The sequence below is a fragment of the Drosophila mojavensis genome, unplaced genomic scaffold (genome assembly GCF_018153725.1).
Source record: "Drosophila mojavensis isolate 15081-1352.22 unplaced genomic scaffold, ASM1815372v1 contig_80, whole genome shotgun sequence".
NCBI classification, from domain to species: Eukaryota; Metazoa; Arthropoda; class Insecta; order Diptera; family Drosophilidae; genus Drosophila; species Drosophila mojavensis.
In genome coordinates, this window is record NW_025318906.1 from 6,962,480 (window position 1) to 6,986,524 (window position 24,045).

Genomic DNA, 24,045 nt, shown 5'->3' on the forward strand with positions numbered 1-24,045 from the left:
ATGCAAGGACATGTTTTTCAACTGCGACATTAGCCCAGGTGCTTTGTCCTGAATCCTTAATTTAATATGTCAATTCAAATAATGACTCATCGTCCTGTAGTAATCTATGTAATTGTTAGCATAAGAGTGGAGTAATAGCATAGTTATATATTTAATGATGCTCGCTTAGCCATTGCTTGCCATGCTTTGCTCTACGCCTCTGGCTCACTTGCGCTCTCGTTGAGTTACGCTGCCGCTGTCGACGTCGTTGTCTCTGCCTTCTCTGCATAAATGTTGCGCTCAGTCGCGTTTGAGCTTTGGTGCCGTTCAGTTGTAATCCGCGCAGAGTTCTCAAGCCTTAATTTTGTTCACGCGACGCTGGAAGCAACACAAATAATTGGCTAAATAACTGTTATAAATTTACGGTGTGTGTGAACGTGGTATCAAAAGGATCAATACTAAAATTTGAAGAAAAGCTACAAAATAAAAAAGACAATTCAAGTGCCGTTATAGAATGCAAAATTCATAAATTTTAAATCCAAATAAACACAAAAACAAGGTGCGGCAGTAAGTTAGACTGTGAACATTTTTTGGGGTGTTGAGGGTGGAGTTGATGAATAACGGCACATGCCGCTGCACTGACCAAAAAGGAGATAGCAGAGTTGAAGTGAAAGAGAGTGAGGGAGAGAGGCCATGCGCAGACGCAACAAAAACAGAAAACGGCTGTTTTTCACAATTTTCCCGCGCTGTTGGCCGCAGGTTGACGACCCGCTACCAATATATATATCAATGTATATATAGTAGATAGATGTATAATGAAAAAAGCCGGCATATTGCGAGCCGCGATAACAGCAGCAGCAGCAGTAGTCAATATTTGCGACCCAGTCTCACTCACTTTCGTTCCCGGGGTGAATGGAATGGGAATTGTTCTACTCTCTGCTCCGACTTGTCTGATTGACCATTGCCAGTCGAAATGGAGGTCGCAGCAGTTACAGAAGTTCCATTAATTGCGGCGCACGTTGCGTATACGTAACGCGCGTTAGATTTACCTGTGGGTTGTCTACCTGATTGTTTAGCTGTCGCACTGGTTTGTGCGGAGACACCTACAACCACATTTCCCCATATTTGGAGCCGCTCTTCGAGTATTTCTTTTCTGCCTAGCACGCATTGGCACTTGAGCGCGTGTTTGGGGGCGCTTCAAGAGCCCGCCAAGCAGTTCAATAAAGAATGTGCTAAACAATCGTGTTATGAAGCTAAAAAAGCGCAGAGTCAGGTAAACGAAATGAGTTTTTGGGTTGTCAAGTGGCGAAAAGAAATCATACTTCAACAGTTGCTTGAGATTTTGTTGTGCATGAAGAAATTGTAAATAAATTAAGGTGGGAAAGTTCAGTTTAGAAAAGTGTGGAATTTTTTTCTGAATTTTTATTATGTTTTACAAGCTACCAAAAATTTTTTCAATATTTCAAATTTATAATGAAGTTTTAATATTAATATAGTAATTTGAAAATAATTGCCTATTACATATTTATTAAAAATTAGTTTAATAAAAACCATATTTAAAATTTAAATTTGAATGAATTATAATAAATTTTAGTCAAATTATTAAATCAATTTTAGATTAAGTGGTTCAGTTAAAGATCTTATTCATCCATTTAACCATTTTAACTAGAATGATTAAACTTATATGAAATATATAATCTCCGTAGCAATTAACCTACATAGAGCTTCTCAAGCATCTGGCTAACTGTGCGCTTAACTGGTATAAATTACCTCTAATAAAGCTATAATTTTTACCATTTAATTCGCATTTATGTACTGCTGCCATAGAATATTAAGTAAACGATGACAAAATGAGCTGCTATTAAAACTGAATTTGTTACCATTTGTATAACTTACGTACAGCTCATCTGGAATCTCTAGAGTAATAGATCTTTTCCTTAGAACGTTTGCTCATACAAAATGCTTTGCCGTCTTATTCACTGATCTTAGCCGTAATTGAAGCTGAGTCGGAGGGCTATTTCCGCTCAAGGCAAATTGCATAGAGAATAAATAATGAATGGAATTAAGCAAAAACTAGTTGACCTTGCTGCTGAGTTGTTTTGTTGGCTTCTTGGCCAATTGCATAGCCGCATCGAGCTGCGATTAATCATCAATGAAGCGTGCAAGAATCAACTTTTTAGCTGTGCTGCAATTGTTTCGCTTTATGGCCCAGCGTCACGTGGAGCATAAACAAATGCCAAATGTGGCCCAAAGCGAAATATACAAACTAATATTTATTCCGATATAAAAATATATATATATTTATATGAATATATGCTGTATATGTATATAAACAACTACAACCGGTTCAATGTTTGCACAATTTTCTGTCGCCAGACGCTAGAAAAAAAGTTGTTTTTTTTTTTTTTTCTGAATGGTTTTGTTGCTGTTGTTGTGCGTTTGCCTCTTCTATAGGGAGACCCAACAGTTGACTTTTTGTTAACGACTTTGCCGGCTGAACGTGTGGCCCATTCGTTTCTGGCTCATTTGGCAGTTAATTTGAATTTCACACACACCTCACACACACACACACACACACACACCGACTCAGCAGCTAAACTTCTGCTGAAGTGATATTTTGTTTGTTATTTTTATAACCATTTAGAGGGTATACGAAATTTTTGCCAAACATTTATATAAGCATAGCGATAGAGCTCTGCAAATATACATAAATATATTTATGTTACTCTTTATGTCATTTCAAATCATATGCATATTCCTGATCAATATCAGCAGATCCGTCTATACTCTATTACTTTTTCAATGCTCATTTGATTTCTTTGTTTATATTTTGTAGAGTGTTTCTATGTTCATATTTCATTGGATCTCAGTGCCAGCTCACATAATTATGGCCATCATAGGCACTGATGCTTCAAAATTAATTTCTTGTATAATCAACTTAATTGGTTTTTAAACATATCTTAATTAATGTAGATATTTATTATGTTATACCCCGTGTTTTAGGTACATATGTGGTTTAATTATTGCTGATAATAAATTGTACTTAACTTATTTTATCATAAACTTTTTTATTTTTATTTATTTATTTTTTATTTTTGATTCGACTTTTACTAGTAAACATTTTTTTTAAATTTACAAATAATTTTTTTAAGCTGCAATTTTTTTAGCTCTTTTTTTAAAGGTATTCCGTCGTCGTTGTGCTAAATATTTCCATAATTTTCCAGATTTTTTGTTTTATTTTTATTGCCTAAAATATTTTTAGCACTTTTTTCGGTTGCCAACGGAAGTTGCTTGAGCATCTGTAGCCAGAGTTATTGAGCTGGTCATTTGGGTAGGGCTATTTATATAGAGTACGCACACATATACATATGTATATTATATATGCAAACCACCTGCATTTCCAGCTCTGCCCACTTCCTGTTGCTCTCGCACTCGTATTTTGCATGTTTATGCATAAATTTCAAGCGTCGCCCTCATTAAAGCATTTGTTGTCATATGAAGACAACACAATTTCAAGTTAATTAAACGCACTGAGCGTCTGCTGCACTGAGAGAAAGCGCTTGGGCAAAAGTTAAAAGCTCATTAACAAAATATTAATTTTTAATTACAAAGTTTAGCAAGCATTAAAATATATACACAAGCGTTTGTTTTATTAAAATGTGCCCTAATAAACACAAGTGTTTTTATTTTATTTTATTTATTTTTTGCTCAGAGTTATGTGTGCTTAAAGTATATGGGTCATAAATCTACGTATATGTTATATATATATTAAATTTTTGGAGAATTGAATGTGCTTTCTATTTGTACTACTGATTTGTTATGCTTTTGTTGATACTCTTTTTTGTCAGTGTATGATATGTGTTGCTTTATATGTAGCATATATATTTTGTTTGTCTTTGTATGTCTGATTTTGTATTTCAATTTTTTTCCTATTAAAATAATATTTTATTGTTATATAATAATCTAAATATAAACACTTATATAATATAATTAAATTTTCTATATGTTCAGAAAAGTTTTGCTTTCTTCTCTCAGTGTATAATTTCATTTCATACAAAAATACCATTTACCTATTTTTGCTCTTTTTCTCTTGAGTAAAAGGTAAATATACAATAATTTCTCACCCTCCTCTGTTTTCGCACAGTGTACTCTTGGTGTGTGCAGTAACCACATAGAGAACTGTTAGTTTTGTCAGTTTTTAGCAACTGTCACTGAGCTGAGCCGCAAAACGCGCAACGGTAAACGCGACCCAGGCCGCGCTCTGACCCTGGCTGAGAGTTTTTAATTACACGCACATTGCTCATACGCCACGTACGGCACGCAGCTGAGATTTTTCTCTTAGGGTGGGGTTAACTGACCCTCGTTTAGTCGAAAATGAAGAAGAATCGCATGCGAATTGGTAACTGTGGCAATCCCACGGCTGCTTCTGTGTCAAGTCCGTTTTGCAACAGTTGCAAATTGCATGAGTGTGTCTGTGCGTGTGTGTGTGTGTATGTGTGAGTGGGTGTTTCTCTGCGGGCAGTAATAAGCACCTAATGGGGCTTCTTCTTCTTATTTCTGTTTAGGGTCCACATTGTGGGCATAAACGTTCATTGCCCTCGCAACACGAATGCGCCCTCAAGCATGTCATTTCGGCTGGGCCACGCATTGCAAACTAAATTGTCGTTAATTTGTTGTTGCTAAAGTGAAATTTTTAGTTTTTCGATTATTGTTGGATTTTTTTTTTTTAATTTTATTTTTTTGATTTTTGATTGCCTTGTTTAATTTCTTCGTGACGTACATTTCACACATGCCGCCGCGGCTGATGTCTGGCCACGTTTTGTTGACCCCAGAACTTTCGAAGCGTGTTATTTGCCGGCTTAACAGCGGCTGGCCGGGTGAGGAAGGGGCAGGGGGAATCGGGGGCGTATGCTTAATATGAGTACGTGCACAAATATAACAACAACAACAATAATAATAATAAAATAATAATGAGCATTGCTCTTTCGTTTATTTGCACAATCTGTCGAATTGCATTTCGCTTTGTATTTGTTTGTTTATTTTGCATGGCCAACCGGAATGTAAACAGTTATCAAGGGAATGAGAGATAGCAGAAAAGACTAAAAGCAAAACAAAAGCCAAAGCATAGAATTGAGTAAATATATACAAAAATCAAAAACAGGCATAGGCTGAGGATGCCTGAAAGCTGAACTCTATATAATATATAGCGGAAGTGTGGGTAACAGATAAAGCAAATATTATATAGAGCTGCTCTCAAGATACACCTACACATTTGAATAACTCTTGTTATTACCTGAAGTCTAACAGGAGAAACTACAGCTTCATTCATTTACTGTCGGATCTTATGTACATATCTTATATATGTCAAGTATGTACAAGTTGATCGATTGAAAACTGAAGACCTTTTTATTCTCTGCAATCATATTGAAAGGTTTTTTTATATTTATTTACTTTCTATTTATTTATATATTTTGTTTTTTTTTAAGTGTAGAGGTAAAAAAAAATTTTAAGGTAGCTTCAGTGACAAAGTATATATATATATATATATATATATATATATATATATATATATATATATATATATATATATATATATATATATATAAATATATATATATATATATGCTTTAAAAGAATATATAATATAATTTACGGCATATATATATTATTGAAAATTTCAGAAAAACAGAAATATATTATATACATAAAGATATTATATATATAATATATGTATAAAGAAAGTTAGAATGCCAGAAGACATAGACGATAGGGTATCTGCTAGTCAAGCTTTTCTGACTGGAATACTCACATTTATTTTATTATTCATTTGCATTCAATTTCAGTGTAAGATTGTATGCAAGAAATCAAATTCCTTAGTGTAAGATTGTATACAAGAAATCAAATTTCTTAGGGTATCTGCTAGTCAGGCAGCTGCCTTTTAATTTTGTCCAAGTATTTCCTACTTGATTAAGTCTTATTTACAAACTTTTAAAATTAAAATTTCATTTAAATTTTAAGCAATTTTCTAGCCCATTTCGCGCAACAACAGCAGCTTAGGGTATTTGTTAGTCAGTCACTTTCAACTGTCTGTAGTAGACACACTTTATTTGATTACTTTTAGTATGAATACGTTTTGTTTGGCGCTTGCATGCAACAACTTGTACTCGCTCAAAGCTCCCTCCCACTTGTTTAGGCCAGCTCGACCTTGGCATGGAGTGCGGGATATGCGCTAATGGGCCACAATCAAAGGAAACAAACTGAACCGCTGACCACATTAACGCGCCTGGCTGGCTGGCCTCGTGGCACAAATGCACAAATTGCATGTGGCAGGACATTTGTTGCAGCAGCGGCAGCAGCAGTTAAAGTGGAGAGGAAGCAACTACATCAAAGCGAGTTCAGCCCAAATCGTAAATACGTCAGGGCGCAGCTCTTAACAATGGCCGAGAACAATAGCTAAAGACCCCGCTCTACCCGCCTGAGAAGTGGGCAAGCTGAGCTGGTTTTGACGGCACTTAACCTACTTAACTGAGTTCGCTTTTGATGCTTTTATTTTACGAAAAAAAAAAAACTGAACTCGGTTTAGCTATGATCTCATATCCATGCGACGCTCCTTGCTGCGTGTGACCTAAATATTCTCTGGCTTCAGCTGACTCTCGGGGAGGGTGCTAAACAATTACAACCTATTGATTTTTTGTCTACTATTTCTTCACTTCATTTGCAGCTGCTAGAAATACCGGAACTGCCAAACTTAAAGACTGACATCTTCTGGTGGGTTAAGCAAGACCCACACGGAACACATTCAAGGACCAAAGCCTCTAAAACTCATTCCGAATATGTTTTAGTAGCTTAGAAGAACAAACCGCAACGCAATGTTTCTGCCTGTCAAATCGAATCAGTAAGTAAACTATATAATTACATACATGCATACATACATATACAAACAGACATACATACATACATAATATGTTTTTCCTTTGGAGCTGTGAGCAACCCCCGAAAACATTGAGCATGTTTTGGGGAGTCTGTTTGCATTAAACAACCCCCAAGCCAGCCCCAGTCATCAACTGCCGTCTGGCGTCATTTTGTCGCCACATCAAACGTCAACATCATCATCATCATCATCTACCTACTTAATTTCAGATTTTATACATATGTACATCTATGTGAAATTTGATTTAAAGACCTTAATTTGTTATCTCGCTCGCTTGCAGCACCGCCGACTCGAGTGGCAACAATGAGGATGTCACCACCACCAGCAACAATTCCACACAGACGCCCAGCGATCTGAGCCCACCGGGTCCCAATGAGGAGGTGCTGCCACAGGCGCACCATCAAAATCCGGGACACTGCATCGCCTCCTTTGCTGCCATCAATCAGATGAGAAATAATGCACAGGTGAGCAGAGAAATAGAGATACAGACTTGAGTAATTTTCTTTGAGGTTTATATACGGAGCAATAGAATAAGATTCGTAATGCTCTTAAATGAAAGTAGGGAATTTGTTACGGGTATAATATAAATATATAAGGGGTTTATATAGAGCTTTTTCCATCCTTACTTTCTTCCATTCTTCCTTACTCATCCTTTTAGATGTTGAGATACTGTTGCTTAATATATCGTTGATCCTTATGATCCCAAAGCATTAAAGACCGTTGAATAGTTTTGAATATATGGAAATATATGTATATATATACATATATATACCAATTTTGTTAGGACCTATCCTATCAAAGTTTCAAGGCTTCAACTTGCCATTCAAACATTTCTACTCTAACTTTTGCAAAAACTTTTGCTCGAAAAATAGCAATAAAAAAAGTAATTAATCCACATTAGCTCGCCCTTTTACTGGGATAATAACACATCCCTTAAGCCACAAAAAATGCTAAACTTTCTGATAAAGAATTAGCAATAAAAAAAAGAGGAAAGTTCTTCTCACAGCACATTTATGTAAAGAGTAAAAGCCTTTTATATCAGTCGTATCCTCTGCAGTTACTGTCAAACAAATTGTGTGTCAAACCAATTGAGGTTATCGGGACAGTGAACTGGCCAAAAGCACATGAAAATAGTTTGTCTGACTTCCGAGATATTTTGGCATTTTGTGTGTGCTTTTTGGGTCATTTGTTTGGCAGCTGTGGCTAAGGCTGAAATGGGACAAGTCCGGGATATGCACAATGATTTTTGTGGACAATTGATTGCTTTGATGTCAATGAACCCAACGCACCAAATTCCTTCCTGTCTTGGCCTTTAGTAGAGTCAGAGTAATTTTTCTGTTAAAAGGCTTTTTTTTTCTAGTAGCCATGACTCGTTTAATATTCCAAAGGATTTTGCCAGGACACGTGTTTTCACCTCCCCAAATGAAACAGTATAGGTTGTCATTCAAGGAATTTCTGTATGTCATGTTTTGAATGGCTAAATCAATAAAGCTATTTTAGCTGTTAATTCAAAGGCAAAACCCGCTAAATGCTGCGCCTGTTGGGTATGCAACGGAAATTTTCGTTTCATATTTTGATTGAATTGCAGCGATTGTTGTTCGCTTAGAATTTCATCTGCATTCGGGTTGAAATATTCAAAATAAATATGAAATAATATGAATTTTATTTAATAATTTAATTGTTTATACATTTATGACTTCCCTTTCTACTAGTCCTCTTTTAAATTAATGACTTCAGTATAAATTAATATTCATTTTCTTATTAATTTCGAAATTAAACAAATTTAGTTATGAAAAAATCTTTCTTAATAATTCTAGAATTAAATCAATTCAGCCTTGAAATTGAAACTTTTAACCAGTTGACAGAGGGCATCTGCGATAGCAGACCTCTTTCGATGCGCACAATTAATGAAATTACTATTTAGCATAATTAAGATTCAACAATTAACTTTTTGCGTGCTACCAAGTGAGCCAAGTTCGCCTCGATACACTCTCAAACAGCTTGCCGCACAGTGCGTATACATAATTTCTATATTTTTGCTTTTGTTGGGGCAGAAATTAATTGCCTAAATGACAGTGTGACAGACGTGTCGTGCCGCCCAGAGGGCAGCAGCTGGGTGAGCTAATAGAGCAAATTGCCGTTTACTGATAAAAGTATAAAAAGCAACAACAACAACAACATTTATTTACTCAGCGGGTGTTTGGCCTTAAAGCGATATGCAAAGCAAAACCGACTTCGCCCTCAGCCGCATGACGTGTGCGACACAAATTTAAATAAAACAAATACATATATATACATATATGTATGTTTATATACGATATCCAGCAATATAAGAGATTGTTACAAATTATTGCAGAGCCATTAAAAATAGATATTAATCGAGTGCAGTGACTCGTCAAGTGGGGAGCGAGCGCGCTGCTTCATCAAAGTTATTTATGACGAGACGCATCGAGTGTCTGGCACTAAGAGTGGAAGCGTTTCACTTGTAAGGCTTCAATAGGGATAACGCACAGTGGTGTGGTAGTTGATGAAAGTTGGATAGAAAGCCTTGAGAAGGTATTGATTGATGGAAATTGTAGAGAATCTCTTAAAATTAAATAGAATTTTAAGCATATGCCTAATAGGAATTTATTTTAAAAATATTTCATCTCAATGCTAGGCTTTTATTAGACTATATTGCTCACATTAAAAAAAAAATAAAAATTTTGTTATATTTACATATAATATAGAATTATATATTATACCTTATTAAAAGCATTTTTAAAATTTTGTATTTCCATTCTAAAAAACTCTTCAATTGACTTTGGCAATTACATTTTGACAATACATTTTAGTTAAATATTTAACAGTATTGTAATGGAGAGTAACTGCCTAATAAATACCTTGAGCTTTGCGCAGAGATCTAGTAGGGAGTAACTGACTATTAGATACCTCGAGTTCTAATTTAATTGCTATATTTTCAATTTATAATAAAATTTAAATTCATATAAAGCGAGTAGAATGGGGGTCTGAGGTATATTTTAGTCGGTGACTGTGGAGAGTAGAACTCTTGCTACAGCCGCTATTCCAATCATTTCCATTCCCTTTTCCCATCTTCAATTGCTACCATTTTCATGCCATTCCAACCCACTGTGCGCTCCCTTCGCATATGCTGTTGCTTAGGCTGTGAAATTGAGCACGTATCTCTGTGCAGGACTTTGTTAATCGGATTTGTGTAAGACGAGTCTCTGTGTGCGCCTTGAGTATTGCGCCTCGTCGATTTCACGCCCTGTGCTTCATGTGTCAATGATATTTGTTGCCTTTTGCTTCTTCTGCTTGCAGCTCTGCGATGTGCGCCTCGAGGTGGGCGGCGAGACCATCAATGCGCATCGCGTGGTGTTGGCTTCCGTCTCGCCTTACTTCTATGCCATGTTCAATGGTAAGTGAAGCAGTTAAGAGCTGCAAGAGTGGCAGATCGGACTTTAAGTACTTCTATTTTCCTTTGACAGATGATATGCTCGAGCGTACACAGGGCCTGGTGCGTCTGCATGATGTGGACAGCTCGGCGCTGCGTCAGCTGATCGACTACACCTACACAGGTGAGATAACCATAACGGAGCAGAATGTCCAGGTGCTGCTGCCGGCATCGGGTCTGCTGCAGATGCACTCGGTGCGTGATGCTTGCTGCAAGTTTCTGCTGCGCCAGCTGCATCCATCCAACTGCCTGGGCATACGCAGCTTCGCCGATGCCCACTCCTGCAAGGAGCTGCACACACGCTCCCACAAATATGCGCTGCAGAACTTCCAGCAGGTGGTGGGAACGGAGGAGTTTCTGCTGCTGCCCTTCGAGGAGGTCAAGGAATTGATATCGAACAGCCAGCTGAACATTAGCTCCGAGGAGAAGGTGTTTATGGGCGTGCTGAGCTGGGTGAAACACGATCTGGCCAACCGTCGACTGCACATTGCCGAGCTCATGTCACATGTTCGCTTGCCTCTGGTCAGCCGCGATTTCCTGATGAGCTGCGTCGAGACGGAGACACTGATGCGTGACGACTCCGAGTGCAAGGAGCTGCTGCTGGAGGCCATGAAATACCATTTGCTGCCGGAGCAGCGCAGCCTGATGGGCAGCCAGCGCACCCAGGAGCGACGGCCCGAGGGCATGAGACCCTACATCTTTGCCGTGGGCGGTGGCAGTCTCTTTGCCATACACAACGAGTGCGAGGTCTATAATCCGCGCTGCAACAGCTGGTCGCCCGTGGCGCCGATGCTCTGGCGTCGCTCCCGCTCCGGTGTTACTTCGCTGCACAAGCAGCTCTATGTGGTGGGCGGCTATGATGGAGTCAGTGACCTGGCCACGGCCGAGTCCTACAATCCGTTGACCAACAAGTGGAGCAACATCACACCGATGGGCACCAAGCGCAGCTGCCTGGGCATCTGTGCCTACGATGGCCTGATCTTTGTCTGCGGCGGCTACGATGGCGCCTCCTGCTTGAGCAGCATGGAGCGATACGATCCACTGACGGGCATCTGGAGCTCCTGCCCGGCCATGAGCACGCGACGTCGCTACTGTCGCCTGGCCGTGCTGGAGAATCAAATCTATAGCCTGGGCGGCTTCGACTCCACCAACTATCAGTCGAGCGTGGAGCGCTTCGATCCACGCGTGGGTCGCTGGCAGCCCGTGCCCAGCATGACGGCTCGGCGCAGCAGCTGTGGCGTCGCCTCCACCGATGGCCATCTGTACTGCATTGGCGGCAACGATGGCACCATGTGCATGTCCAGCGGCGAACGATTCAATTTGCGGCGCAACTGCTGGGAGCCCATAGCAGCGATGCATTCGCGCAGGTGAGCTGAACTGAGAGAGCTTAGACTCTAACCTGAACCTCTATTGACATCCCTGTCCATTTGCAGATCCACGCATGAGGTGGTGGAGGTGGAGGGCGTGCTGTTTGCATTGGGCGGCAACGATGGCAGCTCCTCGCTGAACTCTGTGGAGCGCTACGATCCGCGGCTGAACAAGTGGAGCGTGGTGAATGCGATGGTGGCGCGTCGCAGCTCTGTGGGCGCGGCGGTGCTGGAGTGCTTCCATTTGGAGCGCGGACTGGTGCAGACGACGAACTTATGACCCCCTCCGCCGCTGAGCAGCATCAGCGAATCCTTCGCCGCTGCCACAGCGAACGGCGCTAGCAGCAGCAGCGGCACCAGTGGAACTCTGAATGTGCCCAGCCGGGCTGAGGCCGCTGCTTTTACGGCCAACATTGCTTTGAGCTCCTCGGCGCCTTCGGCTAGCTCCACATTGCGTCGCCATCGACGTGAGACGCCAGCGCTGGCAGAGAGTCGGCGTGCCAATAGCAATGCCAGCAGCAGCAGCAGCAACGGCAGCAGCAGCGGCAACAACAGCGAGAGCAGCACCGTTGGCACAGGTGGGAAAACACCGGCGACCGCCTGATCCTGGTCGATGTCGAGCTGGCGACATCCCTAAACAAAATCACACTAAACTAACATATATACAAAGCTAACCCCAACGCGCCTATGGCAGGAATTATGATTGATTGATTGTTCGAGTTCGTTATTATAAATAGATATGATATGATATGATATAGTAGATATATATATATGAGCATTGCTATGGGAATAGCTAATGGCGTCTTAACTGAGAAATCAGGCCACATTTTTATTGCTCAAGTAGTAGATCAACAAAACAACACCAAAAATTAATCAATTTGTATTTAAAGTGTTTGTTCCACAATTCGACTTCGAATTCGAAATCGAATACACTTTAAATACATCAAGTTCTATTGTTAGGCTTATGCAAAGGATTTGATATAGAGTTTATATAGTGTAGTAGAATATTCCCTATTCCAATTTTCCAGCAAACTTTGATAATTCTAGTGTATTCATTATCACTAGAATTTGTAAGCTGTACTGCATGGAATTTACTTTATAAACGAGCTATATAACTCACTGAACCACAATTTGAAATTTTACTTTACAGCATAAGCATAACAATAGATATATATATATATAGACATATATATAAATATACACACACATATTTCTAGTCAAGATCTCGCACGAACTTAAAAACACTCCCATATGTAATAGCGATACAAGGAAGGAACCTAATCTGCCTACAATTTATACATTGAATCTATCTATACATACATATTATAAATTATACTATATATATATACATACGATTATATATATATATACACCACACCACTCTCTTATGTACTATTCTTATGTATTTTATACATGCAATTATTATAACATATAAGTAAATGTTTCGTATTTGATGAAATTGAAAATTTCATAGATAATTTTTCCAAGGGCTCCACGAATTGAAGATTTTTATAGTTATTTGTATATATATATATATATGATATATATATTTGGTCTGTGTAGGTTCTTGCTTTGTACTGGGGCTTTGAGTTATTGCTCGTCTGTTTCTGGTTGGTTTCCTCATCGGGCGATCATTCAGAGTATGCGGTCGGCGGTGCTGCGTGCCACATCGCCCACATTCGCATTCGAGTCGACGGCGGTTCCTATTTTGCGTGCGTCTAGCCAATTCTTGGGCAAGCCGGTGCCAACTGTGAAAGGTGTAAGGTTTTAAGGTATTTTGGAAAAACAAGTTATGTTGTTTTATTTTAAACATCAATTTGTTGCTTAGGGGTTTTTCGACATGGTTTTTCTCAATGCGCATTTATTAACAGTTTCTTTCTTTTTTCATGATGAACTCTTGAATGGGACAAAACGCTAAATGCTGCAGCAATAAAGCCGCTTGCTACACACCTGTGCGTACCTTGCTTCGTCTCAGTTCAGCAATGCGACAACGATATGAAATGAAGTTGTTGACGCATTGCAAGCTGAATGCAAATGTGATGAAAAATTACGTGAAGCAAAGGTAAACCGAAGGCGGGCAATCGAAGAAAATAGAAGATTATATATGTATATAACTAAACGGAACTTAGGCACTAGGCTTATATATGTATGCAATTCGCGTAATGAAACAATTTTAAACAATCGCATTGAAATTTGATTTGAACAATTATCTTATGGTATTATATATAGCCCGCTTACTTAATCCAGATGTGGAACTGCGTTTGCGCGTTTTCGCATTTTAAAAAGTGGAAAGAAAAACAGAAACGAATTTGGCAAAGAGAAAAAAGAGAAATATATAGAGAGATATAAGGTGAAACGATTTAAGAAATTAGTTATACACGCTCTATATATATGTAGATAAATGTCTAAAATTGTTTTTGGCCAATGCTCGAAACCAAAAACCAATCAAATTTTTGTAGTTTTTTCCATGTGTTTGTTTGTAACTTAAATGTGTTAACTCAATGACGAAACGAGTTATTTACTTTTGTAAACCTTCTCAGTCATATCATCGAAACCAGAGTCCTGAATGTTCAACATCAAGCTATCAGCGGACAAATAAACCTTGTTCTGTGAGCTGGCAATCTGTGGAGGAAAAAATGCAATCATAAATTCCTTGTTTTCCTTTTCTAGAGAGTGTACTTACCGTGCGGGCAATGCTCTGGGCGGCACGCAGTTTGCGCAACTTGAGATAAGCTGGATTCTGTTTGACAGCCAGACCTAAGTAAACATGACAGTTAAGGTGCAAACCAAGTGCAAGAAATATATATGAAAAAATAAAATAAAATAAGTAGTGCTAAACATATATAAAATGCCTAGCTAAATGGTTTGTTTTGTAAAAAGGATATCATTTTAGCTGCCTCAGCTTCTCCCTCAGCTTGGACAATTTTCTGTTGTTTCTCCTGTTTGGCACGCTCTACAAAGAAGACAGCGCGCTGCGCCTCTTGCTGTGCCACCTGTTTGGCCTCAATAGCTGCCGTATATTCCTTGCCAAAGCTCAGTTCAGTCAGCGAAACATCATCCAAAATAATATTAAAGTCACGCGCGCGCTCCACCAGCTCCTTGCGTATCAGCAGCGAGACCTAAAAAACGGAATTCATTAAAGTTTACAAATCGAAAAAGAACTGCGCAATTAGGAATGAGCAGAATAGTTGAAGAGTGTAAGTAATTTTCTCTTTCGATCGGTTTGAGAGCCATACGCTTTGAGAGAGCGAGTGAATAAGAACGACTGGCAATTACTCAACATTGGTTGCGCTCTAGCAGAGCGAGTGAATAAGGAAGCCTAACGAGTGTGCATCTAAGTATTTGCATTTGCGAGGCTTCATTAAACATTCTCTCTCTTTCTCGCTTCCTCTGCGCGCATTGTAAGGGGTGGGAGTTGGTGCAGATAATTTGTATTTACGCTCTACAGCCCATCTCCATGTGTTTTACTCTTTACATACCTGTTGACGTTGTGTAATCAGCTGGGAGGCATTGAACTTGGCAATAACACTCTTGAGCACCTCATTGCAAATGGAAGGCAATACCTTCTCGTCGTAGTCGACACCCAGTTGTTTGTGCAGGAACGGTAAATTCAATGAATCGGGACGCGACAACACACGCAGCGAAATATTGATCATTTGCAAATCTTTCGAGCCGGTGGGCGATGAAATTTTACGGGGACGCGAGCGGATGTCATAAATAATTGGATATTGGATCCATGGAATGCGCACATGCAGACCCTCAGAGTAAATGTCATTCTGGATGCCACCCAGGCGGCTGAAGATGATCGCGCGATGACCGCCCTCCACTGCAAAGAGAGAAAAAACATTTAGAGTTGTTATGCAACAGAAACCGAGTGTGCTACAGACACTCGCTTGAAGTGTTATCAATGAAACTGCAGTTCCAATTGGATGATACTTCCAATTGTTAACTGGACTTCAATCAGGTGTTACTCGAAATGCATTGTGCAAGCCTTGAAATTAGTTACGAAATTACACCACTATCACATACACACATACATACATATGCCCGCATAGACAAAGCATACAAGAGACAGTTTGAGGTTATGTTCACATGCCGCTACATAAGTCTTGTTTTTCATGTTTGTGTAATATTTTAGGCTGATTATAGTTGTTTCGCGTACTTACCGGTATACAAGGATTGACTAACACCATAGGCAGCAGCGCCAACAGCCGCCAATAGCTTCAGTCCAATGCCCAGACCAGGTGGGCCACCTTTGCCCAGCTTGCCCGCTAAATCATTGAGTTTGCTCTGTGCCATTGTGTGTGTGCTATTTGTAGAAAGTAAAACGTTTTGTTACACAATTGCTAAATAATTTAAAGCAGACACACTTTGTTGAAAAAATGAAATAATATGAGTTTTTCCTTACAAATCAGATGTGTGAGCAAACCTTACCGCACGCTATTTACTTGTGTCAGTGTGTAATTGGTATCGTTTCCATGAACAGCACTTATCGATAGCTATCGAACAATGTCACTCAATATATATATCGAGTATTTAGGACAGTGACAACTCTGCGTGTTTCGCGCCAAGTGATTTTTTACTTTTTGTTTATTTAATATAATATAATGTACAATCAGTTCATTCATATATAATAAAGTGTTAAAATCACATAAACTGTGTCACATATTCGTTACGTTATGCGGCTCATTGCGGCCGAAGTTCGTGTCGCGCAAATAGTGCACCGTGGAATCATTTATAAGTGCCATAACAATTGCTTTCAAACCCAAAATGGAGGCCAATTTATATTTCAATGTAACGGATCGAATGAGCTCCACCAAATGAGTTAGGGATACATCATGTTTGGCACTGGTTGGATTGTTTTGTGTGTGCAATATATAGCTGAAATGGAAGAGACTGTTAGAGGAGAGTCGCTAAGGTGAGTTTTTTTTTATATTTTAGTTACCCTTTGACCACCTGCTCAATAACACTGTCACTGATGCGTTGATGACTGAGATATTGCTGCAGATAATTGGTCCTTTGCAGTAGCACAAATTGCGATAACAATGCTTCACTCCAGTTAATATCGTAGCCATAGGCGCGACTCAATATGAGGGTTTGAGGTACGCTGAGAGAGATAAATAGATAAATTTAGAGATAAATATATTGTTATATAAATTCGTGGATAAATTATAGATTAATAGAATAATTATTGTAAATGATTAATAGATTTTCCAAAGATTCATATTAGGCAAGTCTAATTAGATATGCAGTGCTGTCAATAATCTGATTGGTTTATCCAATTGGAACGCACCTCAGTTGCTGATTGACCAGCTCACGGAATTGATCGCGTGTCTGCACGCCAATGACACTGATGCAGAGTGGCAGGGAAGAGCTGATGCTGCTGCTGCTATTAGCTCCTCCTGCTGCTCCGCCGCCTCCTCCTCCCTTTCGCTCCATCGCCTTGTTACACAGATCCAGTTGCATGGCCATCAGCTCGGCGCGTGCCACGCTCTGCTGTGCCAATATCAGTTTGTTGTCCAGCAAATAGTTCTCGGTGGCGTGCGTATAGTTCTCCAGTGCCTGCTGCAGCTGCTGTTGCAGCTCGTGGCTGCACTTGAGCTCAGTTGGGCCAGCGCTCGCGGTGCTGCGCACTCGCTCCAAGATCATCTGCGCCTCATTCGACCACATTTCCGCCAGCTCCTTGTACATGAGAAAATGATGTGCAGCGAGACGCAGCAGCTCCTTGCTATTCTTGGGATTGTACTCCCGCAGATAGCAGAGTATCGCCTGCCTCAGTCCACTCTTCTGATCCTCGTCGAATTGGCCCAGCAGCGACTCGAATTGCTCGTTCTCAATCAACGCATCGAAGCAGTAGAACATCTCTCGGTACCGTGCAATGCCAATGAGCAGGCGAACGATTAGGGACCACGACTTGGCCTTGGTTAGCTGGCCATTCAGCTGTTTGGCTCGCTCCAGCACATTGGCAATGCCCTCCATGGAGCACTCGTGCACAAAGCACAAATGTGCCTTGATCAGGAGCTCCACATAGATTTGATTATGTTTCTTACTCGAGAGAACCTGCGGAATGCCCGTGGAGCTGACCGCATTATGAGTATGCGGCAGCCCGTAGAGTGTTATGATCCCGGAGAGCAGCTCGAAGGCCTTGCTCTGCACATAAGGCTTGTTGTCCTGATAGCGCCTATAGGCCTTCAGTGCATCACAATACTCCAGCAGGCAATTGCCCAGCAGCGTAGTGTTCGGAGTCAACTCCAGAAACAGATGGAAATCCCGATCGATATTATGACCCCAGAGGTCGGCGTTGCGCGGAGCATTGCGTGGCTGCTGACTGGCATGGAAGATGTAGAAACGTGGACGCAGAATGCAGGTGGTTAGCTCCAGAGCAAGGGACTCAGCGATCTGAAAGGAATGGAAGAAGGATTAGCAATTAAATATAAGAGTTGTATATGAGACAATAAGATTAGAAATGGGTTATTTAATATAAGACTTGTATAAGACTCAATATGAGATTGAAGATTAAGGATTGAAGGATTAACAATTGAATGCGATATTCAATAAATATACTTAGCAATAAATATAAGCTTTGTATAAGACTCTACCTCTTGCGGTGTTAGCCTTGTGGAGATGTGTATATCGCTGACCACTAGCAGTCGCTGCAGACACTCCTCCTCGGCGGCGCTCTTGAGCAGCACGCTGACATCTTTGGTGCGCAGCACATCCAGATACTCCTTGTCCAGGTACATGGCCGTGCGATAGGCCAGCACAATGCGTCGCCCCAGCTCGACGCCGTGCTTCAGCTTGGAGCCAATGCCCAGCAGCGTTTCCAGGGTCTGTTGTTTCTCCTTCGAAGGAATCTCCTCGAACTCGAGCGTGGAATAGCTGTCCGAGAGATCGCTGCTGCAGCGATTCATGGGACTCTGATTGAGCGTCAGACGATTGAACTTGGGAAAGGCGCTCTTCTCGATGTCGCTCAGCAGCTGGCGCTCCTTGTTGGACAGATTCGCGATGCTCGTCATGCCCTCGGCCAGAGCCATGGCAAAGACAATGAAGCGCAAATCATTTGGGCGAAACTCAAACAGCTCCTGCAGACGCAGTGCCTCCACAATGTCTCCTTCATCCAAGAGTAGATTCAGTAGATCAATCAAACGCTGCTCCATCTCGGCTGTGAGATGGGTTTTGTTGGCTATGCTCAGGTCATCGATGCCAGCCAGTTCCTTGAGCTCCGAGAAGGATTTGTAGAGCACGCAACGCTCCTGTCGCATTATCTGCTCAAAGTACTCAGAATGATAGATCTCCACAGTTTCCAGCTGCTCCGTCTCCAGCTGCAGATAGCAGACGACCATATCGTACTCTATCTGATCCCTGTCGAAGGATTCGTTGGGGAACAAATGATGCTGCTTGATCACTCCCAGCGAGCTCTGCAGCAGCTCGTAGCGACGTCGCAGCTGCGTCTCCGGCTGCTGGGCAGCAGCGGCCTGCAGCAGGAAATTCACCAGGATTGCTGGCGGCAGAGCATGCTGCTCGATCTCCTGCTCATATTGCTCGTGCTGGCGCAGCTCACCCGCCTCCAGCTCGGCCAGCCACTTGGCATAGACGATGTCCGCCAGCGGCAGCTGCAACAGCGTCGCCAGCTGCAGCGCCTGCTCATAGGCCTTCGCCTCGGTCAGCGCATCCACCAGACGCTTATACTCCAGGCTGTCGCGCCGCACCAGTTGCTCGTAGTCGATGCCCAGCTGCCCTAGCCAGGGCGCCGCCACGCCAAAGATGCGATGCAGCAGACAAAAGTCCAGCAGATCGCAAATGTCGCCCACATCCGAGCGGCAGATGCACTCCAGAAACTTCTGCTGCTGCAGAACGCAGTCGAAGTTCGTCTGCAGCTGCAGCAGCAGCAGCCCAATGCAGCGCTGCATCAGCTGTTTGCGTGGCATCGGCTCGCAGAGCGGCAGCTGCACTGCATCCTGACTCCAATTGCAGAAGAATTGACGCAGCTCCAAAATTGTTGAATCACTAAAGTCCTGGCGTTGTGCGGTTAGCTGCAGAAAGCGACAGAGATGTAGGAAGGCGCAGTGCTGCAAAGGGATAGAGTATACGCATATGAAGGAGGACAGTTGGCAAACGGAAGGACGAAGTAAGATTCTCGAGGATTACCCCTACTGGGTTACTACTTACTGGCTGAAATATGCAGAAGCTGTGCAGCAGCGCATTCAGCTGGCCCGCCTTGACGGCGCCACTGATGACAAACCAGATGAGCTCCGTCTGCTGCAGCGGCTCCTTGGCTTTGCTGCACTGCTGGAGCAGCTGCGGCCACTGTCCGCTGGCCACGACCAGCCACAGTAGCCAGCACCAGTCGCGATTCTGTGCGCTCAGCGTCGCCGCCAGGACGGCCAGCACGGGCATTTGCTGGCGCACACAATGCTTGAGCAGATTGAGGCTGCTGCAGTGATTGGTGCTGCTCTGCATCAGCTCCACGAGGCGCGCCAAACTGCCAATGGACTCGTCCGGCAGACTGTTGCTGCTGCACAGCACCAGGGCAAACAGATCCGGCTGCGCATTGTGCGTGAGCAGATTGCACAGAGATTGGCCATTGAGCTGCTGGAGCTGCTGCAGATTGCCATCCAGGCCGGAGCTGTGCGAGGAGTTGGTCATGGTCTCTTGTGAGGAATGGGCGGGTCCATCGCTGCGTCGATTGACCGCGCGCTTGTGCTGCCGCTCGTGGCTGCACTCATGGCTGAGCGCGCGCAGCATATGAATGCCCAGGGACTGGCACTTGAAGTGCGGCAGGAGTTGCTTCAGCTCGGTGAGGGGCAGCTCAAAGTACTGGAACAGCAGGAGCAGCTGCCACCAATCGTTGTGTGCCGCAAAATGCTGTAACAGCGCCGTCGGCCATTTGCCGTGGACGTTGCGGGCCGCCAAGCGCATTAGAGCCTGATAGGATTCCAGAGGAAACTGCTCCGGTTGCTTGACCAGCTGTCCCACCAACGCCTCATCCCATTGCTCCAGCTGCTGCGTATAGCTGTCACATGTCGCAGTCGGCGGCAGCTGCCGCTGCAGGTGCAAATAGCTGCGCAACGATTGCGTATCAAAGTCCAGCATCTCACAGCAGGCGACGCAGTGGGTCACCAGCTCCTCGTCGCCGGCATGTTGCAGCGCCAGCTGCGTGGCCGTCTCGCACGCATGGAAGAGCTGAGTGCGCGTGATCTGGCCATACAGCTGCAGCTGCTCCAGGATCAGGTAGTAGACGGCATACGCACTCCGCTGCTGTTTCAGGTAATGGGTGTAATTCAGCTGCGCCTTTCTCGCATAGCGCTGGCTCAGCCGGGTGTTGGAGAAGCTGAACAGCTCGCCATGGCCGGCAGCGAGATTCACCTGCTTGAACTTGTGGAAGAGCTCCTGGGCAGTGGGCACAGCGGTGCAGCCATTTGAGCCATGATTCTCGAAGCGTTGCATCAACGAGTTCAAATAGGGAACGCGACGCAAATTGCTGGAGGAGAGGAAACCCTCCAGGGCGCGCACGCTCGGCTCGTGGCAGAGGAAGTCGTAGAAGGTCAAGAGCGGCTGTTCCTGAAGCGAATCCTCGCCATGGTGTGTGCGCTCCAAATAGCTCTGAACGCTCTGCGAGATCTGTAAGCAGAAGAGAGAAAGGTAGGAGATGACTAGAGGAGAGAGGAAGAGCAACTCCCTAGCATACCAGTTCAAAGCCATTACGTTCCGTTAGATCGTGCGTCTTGAGATCGACGAGCAGACTGAGCAGTGGCTCGTTCTCGCCCACCAGCTGCTGCTCCAGCGAAGCGATCGGCACACAGCGCAGCAGCAGCAGCGAGTGATAGCCGCGCTGCAGCAGATGCTTGGCCAGGGGCAGCTGGCTGAGCAGCGGCTGCTGCTGCTCCAGGCACTGCATGGTGCACAGGCGACGCAGCAGCGTAGACATGTCCGAGGATTCGTCTGGGAAGAAGTAGCCAGCTTGGGCAAAATGATTGCGCAGTCGTTCACAGGGATCCTTCAAATGGGTCAAGGCGTATTCATACATAGATGCCTCGATTTGCCACCTGACAAAGGCCTGCTGCAGAGGGTCTTGCTCCAGCTGCTGAGCGACAGCCTGGCACCAGCGACGCAGCTGGCGCTGCTCTCCCGCATCCACGAGATGCTGCCAGACGAGCTGTTTGTTGAGCTCCGGCAGCAGCGCCTCATTGCCATTGGCAAAGTAGAGTTCGACGAGCAGCTGCTGCAGTTTTTGTTCCGGCAGCTTCATCAGTGCCTCGATATGAACACGTGGCAACAGATCCTGATGCTTGGCCTGCAGCTCGCTGCACTCGCGCAGCTGTTGCACTAGAGACCAGTAGTAGTCCAGCACCGGTTGCTCCTTCTCGTACAGCTGCGGTTCGCGGCCGCGCAGATGGTCCAGCACAAATTCACTCAGATCCGGATCATCGCACTCACAGGCATATTGATAGAAGAAGCATTTCACATCCCGCTCCACATTGTGGAGCACAGTTTCCGCCTTGCAGACGAGTCGCTCGGAGAGCAAACGCTGCACATAGGCCTGCACGACATCGTGAAAGTAATGCCTGTACTCGGGTATTGGTATCTTTCGTTTGGCAGCCCAATATTCTATGCACAATTCGATGTGCTCGCCCTTGGTGGCCACCTCCTTGATGATGGACACTTCGCTGATGCCTGACCAGCTTTTAAATATCTTGATTCGTGCGTGAACGCTGTTCATCGTGGATGTTTTTGATAAGCAAGCTGTTGTGGGCGTTTCTCTCTTGCTGTGGATTTTCACATTTTCACGACGCTGCTTAGAAATAATCTTTGTTTCCTTTGTGTGCGCAAAAACCACAAGCAACAGTTATGTTTATCTACAAACAGCTGTTGAGCTGAGCAGCGCTGCCAGCTGATTGATTGCACTTTACGAGAATTGAGTATATTTTTAATTTCTTTGTATGCAGCGATATTTTTATCGGTTTCTAAATCAGCTGTTGTACAAGCAGAGTTGCCACACAGCTAATGAATATTTGCGCGCTAAGTGAGTACTTTTTGAATGTAGCGAATAGATTATTTTGATATATATTCATATGACTTGAAAAATACATGTGGTATTTATTCTTAATTATCAGTATGAAATACTTCGTTAATTTATGCAAATTTATTTGCAATGTTTTCAAATCAGTTGCGGGCTCAGCAGCGTTGCCAGCTCCCCTACGACTCTTGAGTACTTTTTGAATTGTGGCGGCTGCCGTAAATACTTTTGTCAGCATATCCACTTTCCAAGCTTTTTTTGTGGTAATTTAATATCTTATTGGAGCGTCCTTGCCTTGTATGAAATTTAATAAATTGCAGGAAACGACAGCCGCTACGCAAACAAGTTGGCCAGCCAAAGGTTAACCCACACGTAGGGCTTGAGAGACCACACACCAGATAAAAAAAGAACCCAACAAAAAAACTTAAAATGTACATGGCAGCAGTAACAGCAAAATTCCTCGTTTTGCTTAATGTGCTCATGTTTGGGAGCTTTTTACATATTCTTTTGCTCTTTCACACTTTTCGCTAGAACAAATTGTACAAGTGTCCAGCAATTCTACATATGTGTCTGTGCAGGTGTGTGTGTATATTTGTGTGTGTGTAGATTTGCAATTGCTAGCTTTACAACATCCGCTTTACAACATTTGGGTGGGCCTGAAAATAAATCAGCTTACATTTCCAAGAATGTCACATTTTTACAAGATTAAATACAAAACGGAGAAAAAGACAAGACACTTTCTAACAAGACGGCAAGTGAATGCCGTTTATTTTACTTCATCTTTTTTTTTTTCTTCTTCTTCTTCAACTGCCATTAATAAATTTCACACGAATGTTTTACATGGCATTTGAACATTAAAACGTTGCTCAGCACTAAACCCTAAATTGCGTAAGCTGATATTCTTTTGTCCCTTCTTCCGCTGCTGCTGTTGCCGCTGGTGCCGCTGCTTCTTCTTTTGGTTTTATGCAGCAGCATAATTATTCTTTATATTGTTGTTGCTGTTGCTGCTGTTGTTGTTGTAGTTGTTGTTACCGTTTTGGTCACTTAACAAATAGTCGAAAAGCTTTATGGGATATTGCGCTTTGCAGTTTGTTTATAAGCGGCGGGTGACTTGGCAATCCAAACCGGTTGCCCTCTCTCTCTGTCTCTCTCGCTCTCTTTCTCTCTGCTGTGTGTGATTTATAGTTACGCACAAGCGCGCAAATCCAATTAGACGAACTGACTGAGTGACTGACTGACTGACTGACTGGCTGGCTGACTGGCTGCCTGAGTGACTGTAGCCCGCGGGCAGATAGAG

General features: G+C 42.9%; 3 protein-coding genes across 6 annotated transcripts; 1 reads left to right on the plus strand and 2 right to left on the minus strand.

Annotated features, from left to right (window-relative positions):
* Nucleotides 1–274: 274 nt before the first annotated feature.
* On the plus strand, nucleotides 275–13,190 carry LOC6578984 (kelch-like protein 17). Its single transcript, XM_002004845.4, has 6 exons — nucleotides 275–538; nucleotides 6,701–6,874; nucleotides 7,191–7,374; nucleotides 10,232–10,328; nucleotides 10,399–11,731; nucleotides 11,798–13,190. The coding sequence occupies exons 2-6, from the start codon at nucleotides 6,849–6,851 to the stop codon at nucleotides 12,009–12,011; spliced, it is 1,854 nt and encodes a 617-aa protein (XP_002004881.3). The 5' UTR covers nucleotides 275–538; nucleotides 6,701–6,848; the 3' UTR covers nucleotides 12,012–13,190.
* On the minus strand, nucleotides 13,117–16,257 carry LOC6578985 (prohibitin-2). 4 transcript variants are annotated; one of them, XM_002004846.4, is made up of 7 exons: nucleotides 16,166–16,257; nucleotides 15,898–16,040; nucleotides 15,211–15,557; nucleotides 14,617–14,850; nucleotides 14,415–14,492; nucleotides 14,254–14,353; nucleotides 13,117–13,479 (listed from the first exon to the last, which is right to left on the minus strand). In XM_002004846.4, the coding sequence occupies exons 2-7, from the start codon at nucleotides 16,028–16,030 to the stop codon at nucleotides 13,367–13,369; spliced, it is 1,005 nt and encodes a 334-aa protein (XP_002004882.2). In that variant the 5' UTR covers nucleotides 16,031–16,040; nucleotides 16,166–16,257; the 3' UTR covers nucleotides 13,117–13,366. The 4 variants fall into 4 exon arrangements, with proteins under 4 accessions (XP_002004882.2, XP_015018890.1, XP_015018891.1 ...); XM_015163404.3 differs by having other exon boundaries at nucleotides 16,140–16,219; XM_015163405.3 differs by having other exon boundaries at nucleotides 16,102–16,178.
* Nucleotides 16,258–16,303: 46 nt separating this feature from the next.
* LOC6578986 (spatacsin) lies at nucleotides 16,304–22,638 on the minus strand. Its single transcript, XM_002004847.4, has 6 exons — nucleotides 21,420–22,638; nucleotides 19,901–21,352; nucleotides 18,331–19,800; nucleotides 17,025–18,130; nucleotides 16,677–16,838; nucleotides 16,304–16,612 (listed from the first exon to the last, which is right to left on the minus strand). Exons 1-6 carry the CDS (start codon nucleotides 22,449–22,451, stop codon nucleotides 16,393–16,395), a joined length of 5,442 nt encoding a protein of 1,813 aa, XP_002004883.1. The 5' UTR covers nucleotides 22,452–22,638; the 3' UTR covers nucleotides 16,304–16,392.
* Between the last annotated feature and the right edge of the window lie 1,407 nt (nucleotides 22,639–24,045).

Coding starts and splice junctions, on each gene's coding strand:
- LOC6578985 (XM_002004846.4), bottom strand. CDS start 16,030: ATGGCACAGAGCAAACTCAATGATTTAGCGGGCAAGCTGGGCAAAGGT. Junction 15,558..15,897: donor TAGTCAATCCTTGTATACCG/GTAAGTACGCGA, acceptor CTCTCTTTGCAG/TGGAGGGCGGTCATCGCGCG. Junction 14,493..14,616: donor AAGCTGAGGCAGCTAAAATG/ATATCCTTTTTA, acceptor TGTCATGTTTAC/TTAGGTCTGGCTGTCAAACA.
- LOC6578984 (XM_002004845.4), top strand. CDS start 6,849: ATGTTTCTGCCTGTCAAATCGAATCA. Junction 7,375..10,231: donor AGATGAGAAATAATGCACAG/GTGAGCAGAGAA, acceptor TTCTGCTTGCAG/CTCTGCGATGTGCGCCTCGA. Junction 11,732..11,797: donor GCAGCGATGCATTCGCGCAG/GTGAGCTGAACT, acceptor GTCCATTTGCAG/ATCCACGCATGAGGTGGTGG.
- LOC6578986 (XM_002004847.4), bottom strand. CDS start 22,451: ATGAACAGCGTTCACGCACGAATCAAGATATTTAAAAGCTGGTCAGGC. Junction 18,131..18,330: donor CAAGGCTAACACCGCAAGAG/GTAGAGTCTTAT, acceptor CATTCCTTTCAG/ATCGCTGAGTCCCTTGCTCT. Junction 16,613..16,676: donor ATTGAGCAGGTGGTCAAAGG/GTAACTAAAATA, acceptor CTTCCATTTCAG/CTATATATTGCACACACAAA.